This window comes from Capricornis sumatraensis, chromosome 15, assembly GCF_032405125.1.
Source record: "Capricornis sumatraensis isolate serow.1 chromosome 15, serow.2, whole genome shotgun sequence".
In the NCBI taxonomy this organism is placed as follows: Eukaryota; Metazoa; Chordata; class Mammalia; order Artiodactyla; family Bovidae; genus Capricornis; species Capricornis sumatraensis.
Genome location: NC_091083.1, coordinates 23,201,303 through 23,216,177, shown reverse-complemented (window position 1 = coordinate 23,216,177; position 14,875 = coordinate 23,201,303). Strand labels below are relative to the sequence as shown.

Genomic DNA, 14,875 nt, shown 5'->3' with positions numbered 1-14,875 from the left:
AAATTGTTTTCTGATTTGTCTTCTCCATGTTTGATTGAAAAATAACTCATTTTTCCCCTGTTTTTATATTTCTTTCTTATGTCCCTGTCTTTCACAAAAGGTAGTATGTAAGATACTTATTTAAGTTTTTTTTTCACTTAATACTACCTCCTTGAAGTCCCTCCAAAGCATTTTGTAGAGGTTTTTTTTCATTTCCTTTGCAGCAATAGGTACACTTGTTTATACTACCAAGTACTGTAATTTATACTTTACCATAGTTTATAATATATACTTTAGTTTGACTCAACCAATCAACCAAAGATCAACCAATCTTCTATGTTTATATATTTGGTGATTTTAATTATTTTGTAATTACACATAATATTGTAATGGAAAACTTGTACATACACATTTTCATTGTTTAGTCTATAAATATGTATTTACCTAAAGTGTAAATAACACAAGAAAACTGGAGACTAATATACAAATATTTGATTCCTATGAAACAGACAGCTTCAACTTACATCTATCAGAATTTACCTCAAAATTTTCATGTGGATCTGGCATTGTGGCAGTTCATTTAAAATTTTATTAAAATAAGAGAATATGTTATTGCACAATTATTATAAATTTGAAATTAGAGATTTCACAATAATATTTGTTTTATTCACTTAGTGGACTAAATGTATCTCTCTATATAGCTCATAATAAAGTACGAGATAAAAAGCGTATGCATGAGAATCAAGATTCAAAAGTCCAACAATATGTAAAGAAAGGAAAAAGTCACAGAAGGGAAGGACACACTAGTAAGTATAATAAATATAGATAATTTTTAATAAATATTTTAAATTAAACTCATCAAATTATCTTTTTTCTTTGATTCATAAATATGTATATGGCATGTGTTTTATTTTATTTTAAGTATTATTTTTCTTATTTATTTTTATTGAAGTGTACTTGGTTTGCATTGTTGTTAATTGCTGTTACATACCAGAGTGATTCAGTTATACATATATATACATACTCTTTTTTAAAATATTCTTTTCCATTATGGTTTTTCATTGTTGCTGTTGCTGTTTAGTTGCTAAGTCATGTCCAACTCTTTTGTGACTCCATGGATGATAGCCCACCCAGCTATCATAGGATCTTTTTTTAGTTGGAGTGTAATTGCTTTACAATGTTATGTTGTGTTAGTTTCTGCTGTACAACCTGAATTGGCTGTAAGTGTACATGTATTCCTTCCCTCTTGGATCTTTCTCACCCTGTGCCCCCGCTGCCACCCATCTACGTCACCACAGAGCAACGAGTTGAGCTCCCTGTGTTGTACACAGGTTCTCACCAGCTATCCATTTTATACGTGGTAGTGTATTTACGTCAGTCCCAGTCTCTCAGTTTGTCCTGACTTCTCTTTCCCTTTCTTTGTCCACAAGTCCGTTCTCTATGCCTGCATGCGTTTTTTTCCTCTGCATAGAGGTTTATCAGTACCATTTTAATAGATTCCATATATGTTTGTTAATATCTGATATTTGTTTTTCTCTTTTTGACTGACTTCACTTTGTATGATAGATTCTGGGTTCTACCATGTGACTACAAATGACCCAGTTTCTTTCTTTTGTATGACTGAGTAATATTCTATTGTATATACATACTATATCTTCTTTACCTATTCATCTGTCAGTGAATATCTAGGTTGCTTCCATGTCCTGGCTATTGTAGATAGTGCTGCAATGAACATTGAGGTGCATGTGTATTTTTGAATTATGGTTTTCTCAGGGTACATGCCCAGTAGGGGGATTGCTGGGTCATATGGTAGTTCTGTTTTTAGTTTTTTAAGGAACCCTCATACTGTTCTCCATAGTTCAGTTCAGTCGCTCAGTCATATCCGACTCTTTGTGACCCTGTGAACTGCAGCACGCCAAGCCTCCCTGTCCATCACCAACTCCCGGAGTCCACTCAAACCCATGTCCTCTGAGTCGGTGATGCCATCCAAACATCTCGTCCTCTGTCATCCCCTTCTCCTCCCACCTTCAATCTTTCCTAGCATCAGGGTCTTTCAAAATGAGTCAGCTCTTTGTATCAGGTGGCCAAAGTACTGGAGTTTCAGCTTCAGCATCATTCCTTCCAAAGAAATCCCAGGGCTGATCTCCTTCAGAATGGACTGGTTGGATCTCCTTGCAGTCCAAGGGACTCTCAAGAGTCTTCTCCAACACCACAGTTCAAAAGCATCAATTCTTCTGCACTCAGCATTAAGCCTCTAATAATCAATTGACTCTCTATATACCTGAGGCCTCATCCACAGGCCAGATGGGGTTACTGAAATGGAGAAATAGTCTTGTGAAGAACTTTTGCTTCATTAAGCTCAGTAATGAGGTTTTAATCCTCTAGGTAGTTGCTTTGGCTGTTGAAGGCACTAGGTACTGGTAGTTTGTTAGGTTCAGTTTTTTACGTAGGGCGACTGAAATGGCCTCAGTTATAGGATTTCTGAGCATGGATTGGGGATAAACACACACACACATTTTCCCCTCATCTTGCTCTAAAAAGACCAAAGAATGAAATTCTTCCTCACCTCCCCATCCTCATGTTGGGGAGAGGGGAGATTTGTAAAACATTCTCATGTTCCCAGTGGAGACAGAAGGACCTTGGCCTAACTCATAGCCTTGTTTATTTTTATTTTTTTATTTTTTTAATTTTTATTTTTTTTACTTTATTTTACTTTACAATACTGTATTGGTTTTGCCATACATTGACATGAATCCACCATGGGTGTACATGCGTTCCCAAACATGAACCCCCCTCCCACCTCCCTCCCCATAACATCTCTCTGGGTCATCACCGTGCACCAGCCCCAAGCATGCTATATCCTGCGTCAGACATAGACTGGCGATTCGATTCTTACATGATAGTATACATGTTACAATGCCATTCTCCCAAATCATCCCACCCTCTCCCTCTCCCTCTGAGTCCAAAAGTCCGTTATACACATCTGTGTCTTTTTTGCTGTCTTGCATACAGGGTCGTCATTGCCATCTTTCTAAATTCCATATATATGTGTTAGTATACTGTATTGGTGTTTTTCTTTCTGGCTTACTTCACTCTGTATAATCGCTCCAGTTTCATCCATCTCATCAGAACTGATTCAAATGTATTCTTTTTAATGGCTGAGTAATACTCCATTGTGTATATGTACCACTGGTTTCTTATCCATTCATCTGCTGATGGACATCTAGGTTGTTTCCATGTCCTGGCTATTATAAACAGTGCTGCAATGAACATTGGGGTACATGTGTCTCTTTCAATTCTGGTTTCCTTGGTGTGTATGCCCAGCAGTGGGATTGCTGGGTCATAAGGTAGTTCTATTTGCAATTTTTTAAGGCATTTCCGCACTGTTCTCCAAAGTGGCTGTACTAGTTTGCATTCCCACCAACAGTGTAGGAGGGTTCCCTTTTCTCCACACCCTCTCCAGCATTTATTGCTTGCAGATTTTTGGATTGCAGACATTCTGACTGGTGTGAAGTGGTACCTCATTGTGATTTTGATTTGCATTTCTCTGATAATGAGTGATGTTGAGCATCTTTTCATGTGTTTGTTAGCCATCCATATGTCTTCTTTGGAGAAATGTCTATTTAGTTCTTTGGCCCATTTTTTGATTGGGTCGTTTACTTTTCTGGAATTGAGCTGCATAAGTTGCTTGTATATTTTTGAGATTAGTTGTTTGTCAGTTGCTTCATTTGCTATTATTTTCTCCCATTCAGAAGGCTGTCTTTTCACTTTTCTTATGTCTTCCTTTGTTGTGCAGAAGCTTTAAATTTTAATTAGATCCCATTTGTTTATTTTTGCTTTTATTTCCAGTATTCTGGGAGGTGGATCATAGAGGATCCTGCTGTGATTTATGTCAGAGAGTGTTTTGCCTATATTCTCCTCTAGGAGTTTTATAGTTTCTGGTCTTACATTTAGATCTTTAATCCATTTTGAGTTTATTTTTGTGAATGGTGTTGGAAAGTGATCTAGTTTCATTGTTTTACAAGTGGTTGACCAGTTTTCCCAGCACCACTTGTTAAAGAGATTGTCTTTACTCCATTGTATATTCTTGCCTCCTTTGTCAAAGATAAGGTGTCCATATGTGTGTGGATTTATCTCTGGGCTTTCTATTTTGTTCCATTGATCTATATTTCTGTCTTTGTGCCAGTACCATACTGTCTTGATGACTGTGGCTTTGTAGTAGAGCCTGAAGTCAGGCAAGTTGATTCCTCCAGTTCCATTCTTCTTTCTCAAGATTGCTTTGGCTATTCGAGGATTTTTGTATTTCCATACAAATCTTGAAATTATTTGTTCGAGTTCTGTGAAAAATATGGCTGGTAGCTTAATAGGGATTGCACTGAATTTGTAAATTGCTTTGGGTAGTATACTCATTTTCACTATATGGATTCTTCCGATCCATGAACATGGTATATTTCTCCATCTATTAGTGTCCTCTTTGATTTCTTTCACCAGTGCTTTATAGTTTTCTATGTATAGGTCTTTAGTTTCTTTAGGTAGATATATTCCTAAGTATTTTATTCTTTTCGTTGCAATGGTGAATGGAATTGTTTCCTTAATTTCTTTTTCTACTTTCTCATTATCAGTGTGCCTTGTTTATTTTTAAAGTTAAGAGATCTGGATACAAGTAAGGGGATGCACTCTGATTCATATCAAGATTTACTGGAAGGGTTGGAGAGAATATTACTTTCATTAGTCATTGGAGTTATCAGTATGTGGACACCATTATGCCCAAAGGTCATTATCTAGTCCCAGATATCTGATGTAGAGCCTGTCAGTCTCCTCCTTGAGACCTACTGTTGGGTAAGAAAACCCATAGATGTGTTTGGGAAAGATCTTGACCCTGTGATCCAGGAGTAAGTACCCTATTACCGTTTTTACATCACTCTGACTACTACTGCTTTTTCTTTGCTTGGAAAGTTTTCAGTTCACATATAGATTGTGCCGTGAACCAGTTGACATCACTTTATGAAGAGGTTTAATTGAGCCAGGTAACCAGTTAGAGTGGCAAGAATGACCTTAGATCTGAGTCTGGTAAACAGTCTCATCATTTACTTTTCTCACTTTTTTTTTGTTGTTGTTGTTGAATCAAGGGACTATCAAGTGGCTTGCAGAATACCTGAGCAGGTGGCTGTAAGGGTGGGCCAAAAAAGTTTTTTGAGAATTGTTTGAGAACTCAAAAATTGTTTGAAAACTCAAACGTTTTTTGAGAATTGTTTGAGAACTAACCACCATTGGACCAGTCAAGAGCAAATAATAGCTAGTAAAGGAAGGAGAGGCTCAGGTGTACATGACTTTTCTCCCACCTACCCCTTTCTTCATCCTCCTTGGGCATAATAACCATGGAAGATGTTCTGAAAGAGAGGCTCTGCAGTGACACACCAGAAAAGGTGCTGCTGTCTCCAGTTAACTCTAACAATATTACTTTCCTTATAGTGGAGTCAAACTATCTAAATCTCTATCATTTCTTTGTGTCTCTGGGCAAAGCAATCCCTGGGGCTCTACCTACTTTGTCATTAAATATGAGAAACAGTTCTTGTATTGAGGATGTCATCACTGCCAGCAACATGTTTAGATTTAATACTAGTCATTGCGACCAGTTCTGCATGCAACTTTTGGTGACCAAATACATTGTTTTCTCTTTCTGTTTCCTGTATTTCTTTTTCTAAAGGTAAATATCTTATATTTTCTTTTTATTTCTTACTCTTCTTTCCTAAAAAATAGAATATTTGATATCTTCTCTTTCCATTATTTTGTTTATACTTAACCTCTCGTCTAGGAATCCTTCCAAGTTGGATTATAAGTATCTTTTTTATAGCTTTATGTGTAACTCTTTGTATAAATAATAATTTATATTACCCTAATTTATAGTAAGTACCTTGTTATTCAAGTAATCTCATATGCTAATATATTTAGGGGCTTCTGAGTATTTTGTGATAAAAAATGTGGTGTGATGAATAACCTTTACATATACATTTTCATTGTTTGGTCTATGAGTATATATTAACCTAAACTATAATAATGTAAAACAAGTAGGGACTAATATAAAATATATTTGACATCAGCAAACATTTGTGAAATAATGAGACTTACACACACTGAAATTTTTCTCACCATTTTCATATCAGGTCTAACATGATGGTAGTTTATTTATATATTTATAAAAAGGAAAAAATACTATAAACACGTGTATAAACTTGATATATAGGGATTTCAAGATCCATTTTTCTGCTTAATGCACTAAATGTGTCTCTCTATGTAGCTCCTGATGATGTATCGGATGAAAGTCTCATGTTTATGCAGCAAGACTTGAAGTTAGAAACAGAAATTCATGTAGAGAAACAAAAATCTTCTGGACCTGAAAGTGTCATTAGTAAGTAAAATAATTGTGGATAACCTTGTTTTTTACCTGTTCCAATTTTCACACTGTTTTTTGTTTCCTTGCTGTCTCTCTGAATAAGCTGTAAGCACCACAAGGATGGACCCTGGGCTATCTTGCTTCTAGTATATCCTCAGCAAAAGTGCAGTGCCTGACCCAAAACAGGCATCCAATAAATAGTTTTTGAATACATGAAAAAAATTTAAATTGTACTCATCAGAAGATCTTTTCTTCGGTTCATGAAGATGTATTTGAGATTTTAAAAAACACTAGTTCAAAGAGTCCTTGTATTTATTTTTTACATAGCATAAATGCAGGAGACATTGTAAATCCACAGTTGCTCACAAAACTTATATAATTAGCAACTGAGAATCTATGTTCTTATGATCTCCATCTTTCATAGCTGTACACTCTTTGGAATTCATTCCATAATAGCAAAGAACCTTATCTCAAAGCACCAAGTTTCCAGGCATTACTGCAAACATGTTGTTTTCATTCTCTAATACATGGTTAAATTCCTGTGAAGCAAATCCCAATTCATCTTCACCTTCAATGGATAAGGGAAAACAGTTAGGAAGCCAATGTCATTCTTACATCTAAAACTGATTCTGCCTCTTTACCTTAATATATTTCCTTCCGTGAACATTTTAACTTTAAATGCATCTATGAAAAAAAAATAAATGCATCTATGTTTAGTATGAATATAAGTTGAAATTTAAAAAGTCTCCTTGAGATTCATGTAACAGTTTGAGACATTCATAACCATTTTTCTGAGGAAAACAGAAACATGGTCTCTAGTGTAGTCTAGTGGAGACAGGGATCAAGACCATCCCCATGGAAAAGAAATGCAAAAAAGCAAAATGGCTGTCTGGGGAAGCCTTACAAATAGCTGTGAAAAGAAGAGAGGCGAAAAGCAAAGGAGAAGAGGAAAGATATAAGCATCTGAATGCAGAGTTCCAAAGAATAGCAAGAAGAGATAAGAAAGCCTTCTTCAGCGATCAATGCAAAGAAATAGAGGCAAACAACAGAATGGGAAAGACTAGAGATCTCTTTAAGAAAATTAGAGATACCAAGGGAACATTTCATGCAAAGATGGGCTCGATAAAGGACAGAAATGGTCTGGACCTAACAGAAGCAGAAGATATTAAGAAGAGGTGGCAAGAATACATGGAAGAACTGTACAAAAAAGATCTTCATGACCCAGATAATCACGATGGTGTTATCACTAATCTAGAGCCAGACATCTTGGAATGTGAAGGCAAGTGGGCCTTAGAAAGCATCACTACGAACAAAGCTAGTAGAGGTGATGGAATTCCAGTGGAGCTGTTTCAAATCCTGAAAGATGATGCTGTGAAAGTGCTGCACTCAATATGCCAGCAAATTTGGAAAACTCAGCAGTAGCCACAGGACTGGAAAAGGTCAGTTTTCATTCCAATTCCAAAGAAAGGCAATGCAAAAGAATGTTCAAAGTACTGCACAATTGCACTCATCTCACATGCTGGTAAAGTAATGCTCAAAATTCTCCAAGTCAGGCTTCAGCAATACGTGAACTGTGAACTCCCTGATGTTCAAGCTGGTTTTAGAAAAGGCAGAGGAACCAGAGATCAAATTGCCAACATCCGCTGGATCATCAAAAAAGCAAGAGAGTTCCAGAAAAACATCTATTTCTGCTTTATTGACTATGCCAAAGCCTTTGACTATGTGGATCACAATCAACTGCGGAAAATTCTGAAAGAGATGGGAATCCCAGACCACCTAACCTGCCTCTTGAGAAATCTGTATGCAGGTCAGGAAGCAACAGTTAGAACTGGACATGGAACAACAGACTGGTTCCAAATAGGAAAAGGAATACGTCAAGGCTGTATATTGTCACCCTGCTTATTTAACTTATATGCAGAGTACATCATGAGAAATATCAATAACCTCAAATATGCAGATGACACCACCCTTATGGCAGAAAGTGAAGAGGAGCTAAAAAGCCTCTTGATGAAAGTGAAAGAGGAGAGTGAAAAAGTTGGCGTAAAGCTCAACATTCAGAAAATGAAGATCATGGCATCCGGTCCCATCAGTTTGTGGGAAATAGATGGGGAAGCAGTGGAAACAGTGTCAGATTTTATTTTGGGGGGCTCCAAAATCACTGTAGATGGTGACTGCAGCCATGAAATTAAAAGACGCTTACTCCTTGGAAGAAAAGTTATGACCAACCTAGATAGTATATTCAAAAACAGAGACATTACGTTGCCAACAAAGGTCTGTCTAGTCAAGGCTATGGTTTTTCCTGTGGTCATGTATGGATGTGAGAGTTGGACTGTGAAGAAGGCTGAGCGCCGAAGAATTGATGCTTTTGAACTGTGGTGTTGAAGAAGACTCTTTAGAGTCCCCTGGACTGCAAGGAGATCAGCCCTGGGAGTACTTTGGAAGGAATGATGCTAAAGCTGAAGCTCCAGTACTTTGGCCATCTCATGCGAAGAGTTGACTCATTGGAACAGACTCTGATGCTGGGAGGGATTGGGGGCAGGAGGAGAAGGGGACGACAGAGGATGAGATGGCTGGACGTGAGTCTGGGTGAACTCTGGGAGTTGGTGATGGACAGGGAGGCCTGGTGTGCTGCGATTCATGGGGTCGCAAAGAGTCGGACACGACTGAGCGACTGAACTGAACTGAACTGAGTGTAGAGTATTCTGGTAGTGTTTATTAAAAGTTCAGTTTTGCATTTTATAGCAAAGTAATAAGGACTGTTGGTCCAAATTATAGATTTAAAGATTCCTTAATTTATGTAGATTAAGATACTAAGCTAATTCCCAAAGTATTTTATAGATGTATGTTTCATTTTTAGAGCAAGCAGGGTTCAGTGGGCACTTTTAGGATCTTGCTCACATCATTCCTATATATCCAGAGACTTCTGGATCCACTAAAGGACAAAGAAAACGGTTTAAGTCTGCTGAAAGCATCAACAGGAATCTGATACACAGACACAGATTTCATTGTTACAGATAGTGGAAATGAAGTCTTTAAAACTGCTCATGATAAGCTGAAGATTGAGTTCTTTAAGCATGTTAGTCTGTTAATTCTTTAAGCATGGATCTTTTCTACGAAGACTTCAATCTCTACCTATAGCCAGTAACTTGAGGGCCTTCTCTAGATTTTGCACTGCATTGGTGACATCATAGTGCAAAGCTCTGCCAGCATATGTGGTATATTTCTGAGCTCTAGCAGAGTCCTCTGATGTTAGTTGAATATCTCTCTGGGAAACTGCAGTACAGTGCAGAATCAATGCCTGAGTAGTCTGTGGAGTAGGCTGGGTAGTGTTATTTGCTAAACTTGTACTGTGAGAAGATTCTGCTGGGATATTAGCTGGAATGCTGGATTGTGGGCACCAGGAGAAATTTATGTTCAGATTTCCCTGGTGGCTCAGATGGTAAAGTGTCTGTCTACAATGTGGGATACCCGGGTTCACTCCCTGGGTAAGGAAGATCTTCTGGAGAAGGAAATGGCAACCCACTCCAGTACTCTTGCCTGGAACATCCCATGGATGGAGGAGCGTGGTAGGCTACAGCCCATGGGGTCACAAAGAGTCGGACATGACTGTGCAGCTTCACTTTCACTTTCATAGCTGCCTGATGTCATGTTGCTTGGGTCCTAGGTTGAAGATCATGGCTGAAGTGGCTGAGTGGGCAGAGAGGTTGCTCCCATATTTTCATTTTTCTTCAACATCAGTATATTCTTCAGTCCCACCAGTCCCAAGTCTCTCCATTCTATAAACAATTATAAATATGTTATCTTTCATGTTGCCTTTCATCTTCCATACATTTTCATCGGTGAGTTCTCCAACACTGTTTTGACATCTGTTAAAAGACTTGCAGTGTAGTGGGACTTGATCATGTTTTTGTGAAATCACCCAGCATGAACTTCATTATCTGTATACATAACATTTTCAAAACATAGTTCTCCAAATGGACAGAGACTGCAGCCATGAAATTAAAGGACACTTGCTCCTTGGAAAAAAAGCCATGACATACCTAGACAACATATTAAAACATGGATATCACTTTGCTGACAAAGATTTGTATAGTCAAAGCTGTGGTTTTTCCAGTAATCATGTGTGGATGTGAGTTGGACTGTAAAGAAGGCTGAGCAATAAAGAATCGATGCTGTCAAACTGTGGTGCTGGAGAAGACTCTTGAGAGTCCCCTGGACAGCAAGGAGTTTAAGCCAGTTAATTCTAAAGGAAAATAACCCTGAATATTCATTGAAAGGACTGGTGCTGAAGCTGAAGCTACAATACTTTGGCCACCTGCTGCAAAGAGCCGACATATTGGAAAAGACCTTGATGCTGGGAAAGATTGAAGGCAGGAGAAGAAGGGGACAACAGAGGATGAGATGGTTGCATGGTATCACCAATTCAGTGAACATCAGTTTGAACATCCTCTGGGAGATAGTGAAGGACAGGGAAGCCTGGCATGCTGCAGTCCATGGGGTTGCAAAGAGTCAGACACAACTGAGTAAACAACAATTATTTCTTGAGTAACATTCATTATCACCCAACTGTTTAAGAACTTTTATTAGCTTTTATAAAAATTTATGACATTTAGTTTTTACTATCAATCTTCATTCCAGTTTGCATCACATAGAAAAGACAGTAATAAACCACAAGGTCTTACTTGTCCAGCTTATGAGCCATCCTCAGATGATGCTGTATGCTCCTAAACTATAGGAGCAGCAGAGCAAGCATGGCCATCTCCACTCCAGGAATCCTAGCTGGTCATATTTTTATAAAAATTTTACACTGACCTAAAGTGAGAATGCCCTTAAATAATTAGCAAAAGCAAAACTATTGATAACTTTTGGTTGGAATTTCTTCTCTTGAGACTATTTCACAGTCATGGGTCATGTGCTCAGTATGCACTAAAGCCCAATAATGGACTAATAATTTTCTCTTAAAGGCTGTGTACCTTTCCGCCAGCTATTCCTAGAGATGATGAATTAAAAACTCCAGCTGATGCCTCTGGCAGTGTCCTTCTTCCTTAAAGTCCAATTGGTGAATAGAGCGGTTGCTGATATCTGTTAACTCAAAAGGCAAAATGGATCAGAGGGGCCCAAAAAAAGGGGGTAGCCTGGGGCTTGTTGAAGGGCTTCCAGGTCATCCTCTTGGCTGTGGCCCCATTGAAAGGAAATGACCTTTTATGTAACCCTGTAAATGGTTGGCATTAAGAATGCAGGCAGGTGAAGAGTTCCATCAGTCCACGGATCTCCTTTTTAATTGTTGGAGTGGCAAGGGTCAGAAGCAGTCTTCTCCCACGGAATGAGACAATGAGACACCATATCCTGATCATGCCCAGAAATTTCACTTGGGTGCTTGTACGCTTTCTGTAATAAATGGCCCAGCAAGTTGCCACCTATGTGTTAGCAGGATGTTCAGCCCTTGCTAGGTAGCTCTCTTCTCTGGACTCAATAGAATGATATTATCAGCAGAGTAGAAAGACAAGCCCCTCCTCTAGTAGTGGGAGATTTTCCAGGTGATGCATTGCTGACAAATAGGAAATTCAAGTAGCATTGTGGAAGGGTGTAAATGGTGGGTTGTTATCATTCCACACAAAGATGAACTGATCTGAATCATCCCTGTTTGAAGGAATATGGAAAAGGGCATTTGTGGCATCAGTTGCTGCCTAACAAGTTCCCACACTCTGGACAAGTTTTTGCAATCCTCATGATGTCAAATACTACTGTTGCCAAGGTTGTTCTGTTGATTGAACAGCCAGAATCAGTTGAGTAATTGTGAACTCATGATCTGGTATACAAGTCAGCTGAGTTACTGAATAGGGATATAGTCTCAAGGACTTTTTCTGCATGAAGCTTAGAAAAGAGGGCAGTTATTTCTGTTTCTTTCCCAGGCAAATTTTTGAGAGACAGATGTTCAAATTGGATAGGTTCACAATCTTCCTATGCTCCCCTAACATGGCCTTAACTGCAGTTAAGCAGGGCTTAGAAGAATGTGAGTAGAGTTGCACAGACAATACAGTGGTACTCTGCTGGAGAGCCCCGTGGTGTCCACTGGCTCTTCTGGAGACACATTAGCCCGACGGACAATGTGCATTGTGGGTCCCTTCGACTCCTGCAAATGATCCAACCCTGAGCCTTGAAAGAGTCTCCCTAGCACCTCTCAAAGTGCTCCTTCCAGAAAAGAATTTTACTTTAGTGACTACTTTGTTCTCTGCACTAATCTGGCAGAGAAAGCTGCCTGTTTTGACTTGGTCAATTAAGAGAGCAAGCCAAACTGAAAGTAACAAGCTTTTATTCACTTCCTTTAGTAGTATAAGTAAGTCTAAATGGAAAGGGCCTCAGCTCCACCACTGTTTAATTTTTCCCACAGAAAGAAAACAGGCAAGGGTCAGATGTATCAATACTGATGGGAGTAGGGGCTGAGGGAAGATGATGTCATATCTGAAGGAGCCGCACACAAAAGGCTCTTCCTTACTGTGGCCCCAATAACCTTGTGAATACTGATGCAGGATGGCTAGGAGTGTAAGTCCCGAATACTGAGTAGTAACCAAGAAAACTATCTTCAGATTCCCCCAGTAAAGTGGTCTGTAAGAGGCACCTGAAAAGTACAAATATCAGCTGACCCCTCCTCTCCCTTTCATAGGGAGGCCTCTAATAGAGGCAGCTGGTATAGGAATCCAGAATGCATAAGAACACGGTGTGGATGGGCCTTGGTCCTCTACTGCAACTACTTTCAGTGTTTAAAGTTCACTGGATATGCATCAAATTTGGTATGAGGTGAGAAGTATTCCCCCATGAGAACTGTCAGGTGGATACTTTGTAATTATCTGTGGTTGGACCTGCAAAATCAAACATAGGATTTTGACCTGGAGTTGAACTCGTGTATACATATGTATGTACATATACATGCACATAAACATACATATATTCATACACCTACACTGAGTGTCCTTTGTGTTTGTTGTGGTAGAGACTGAAATAAGATTGACACTTTGGAGTGCTTCGAAAAAAGCCTGGCCTGCTTGGTACTTTGAGGGGATAGAGAAGGGAAAACCTCGGTTCCTTGAAGCTTGGAATGAGACAATATACCCCTTTCCACTTTGCCCTTAGGGATTTCAGTTAGATACTAGGTCCTTGTACCATCTTTACATTAATGACTCAGATATGGTCATATGTGGGTCATCATAGAATCCAGTCCTTGTTGGGTGGTACACTTGTTTGGGTCCAGTGGAGAATGCCATCCATAGAGTGGAAAGTAAAAAAGTAAAAGTGAAGTTGCTCAGTCATGTCCAACTCTCTGCGACCCCACGGACTGTAGCCCACCAAGCTCCTCCATCCATGGGATTTTTGGGGCAAGAGTATTGGAGTGGGTTGCCATTTCCTTCCCCAGAGGATCTTCCCAACCCAGAGATTAAGCCCAGGTCTCCCGCATTGTAGGCAGAGGCTTTACCATCTGAGCCACCAGGTAAGTCCAATATAGTGGAAGGTTAGTACTTAATCTTGGAGCAGGGCTTTTTCTAGGTCATGGGCTTGTGGAAGGGCATGAAGGTATATCACAACCCATTCCACATAAGGCAAACCAATCCTGGTCATTAGTGTGAACAGGAATGTTAAAAGGGGGGGCATTTGTGATATCAGTTGCTGCATACTTACTTCACTCTACTTGGGCAGTAGATCTCTATGAAGGTCACAGGAGCATGAAACGCCCGTATCCAGAGCTCTACTGTGGCATTGAGCAAACAATAATCAGTCAAGTCTCTAGGCATCCCTAGGCCTTACACACAGACTGAAAGGATGTATAAATGGAGAAATAACTTTGTGGAGAACTTTAGTTTCATTAAGCTCAGCATTAACCACAGTGAGCTGTTTTTGGATGGTAAAGGTGCTAGACACTGGTAGTCTGGTTGTTGTTTTTCATTTGCTAAGTTGTGTCCCACTCTTTGGGACCCCATGAACTGCAGCATAGCAGCCTTCCTCGTCGTTCAGCATCTCCCAGAGTTTGCTCAAACTCATGTCCATTGAGTCAGTGATGCCATTCAACCATCTCATCCTCTGCCATCCACTTCTCCTCTTGCCCAAAAATAGTTTTCCAAATGCCCTATTAAAATGACCCAAAATGCAGTAGGTCCCATCAGATCTTAATGGTAGAAGTGAGTGAGATGCTGTAGAAAATACATCTGTACCAATAATACTTTCAGTAATGGAAGCCATAACAATGGAAAATTTTAGTGGCATGTAAGGATACACCTATAGTTGAATTTGGATAATGATTCCATTTGGTGAGCTCAGACCAAAAACCAGTGAGCATTATCTGGTTCCTCTTCATTGTAGTGTCTGTGCTCATGGACATATTAGTCATATGTACATCAGTATCCAAAAGGCCCAGATAAGCAATTTTCACCTATCTCTCTACTGAACTGTGACTTTATCATGTATCCTCATGTCACAACTGGGAAGTTAAGGAGCTTTGTTGTGTTCAGT

The 14,875-nt window shown here is 39.2% G+C and overlaps 1 protein-coding gene across 1 annotated transcript in view; it reads left to right on the top strand.

Annotated features, from left to right (window-relative positions):
• Positions 1-6,396, top strand: part of CCDC7 (coiled-coil domain containing 7) — a 101,379-nt gene extending 94,983 nt beyond the window's left edge. Inside the window, exon 21 of the mRNA XM_068987553.1 lies at positions 6,278-6,396. Within this exon, the coding sequence (XP_068843654.1) occupies positions 6,278-6,396 (119 nt within the window). The remainder of the gene's footprint in view (positions 1-6,277) is intronic.
• Positions 6,397-14,875: the final 8,479 nt, after the last annotated feature.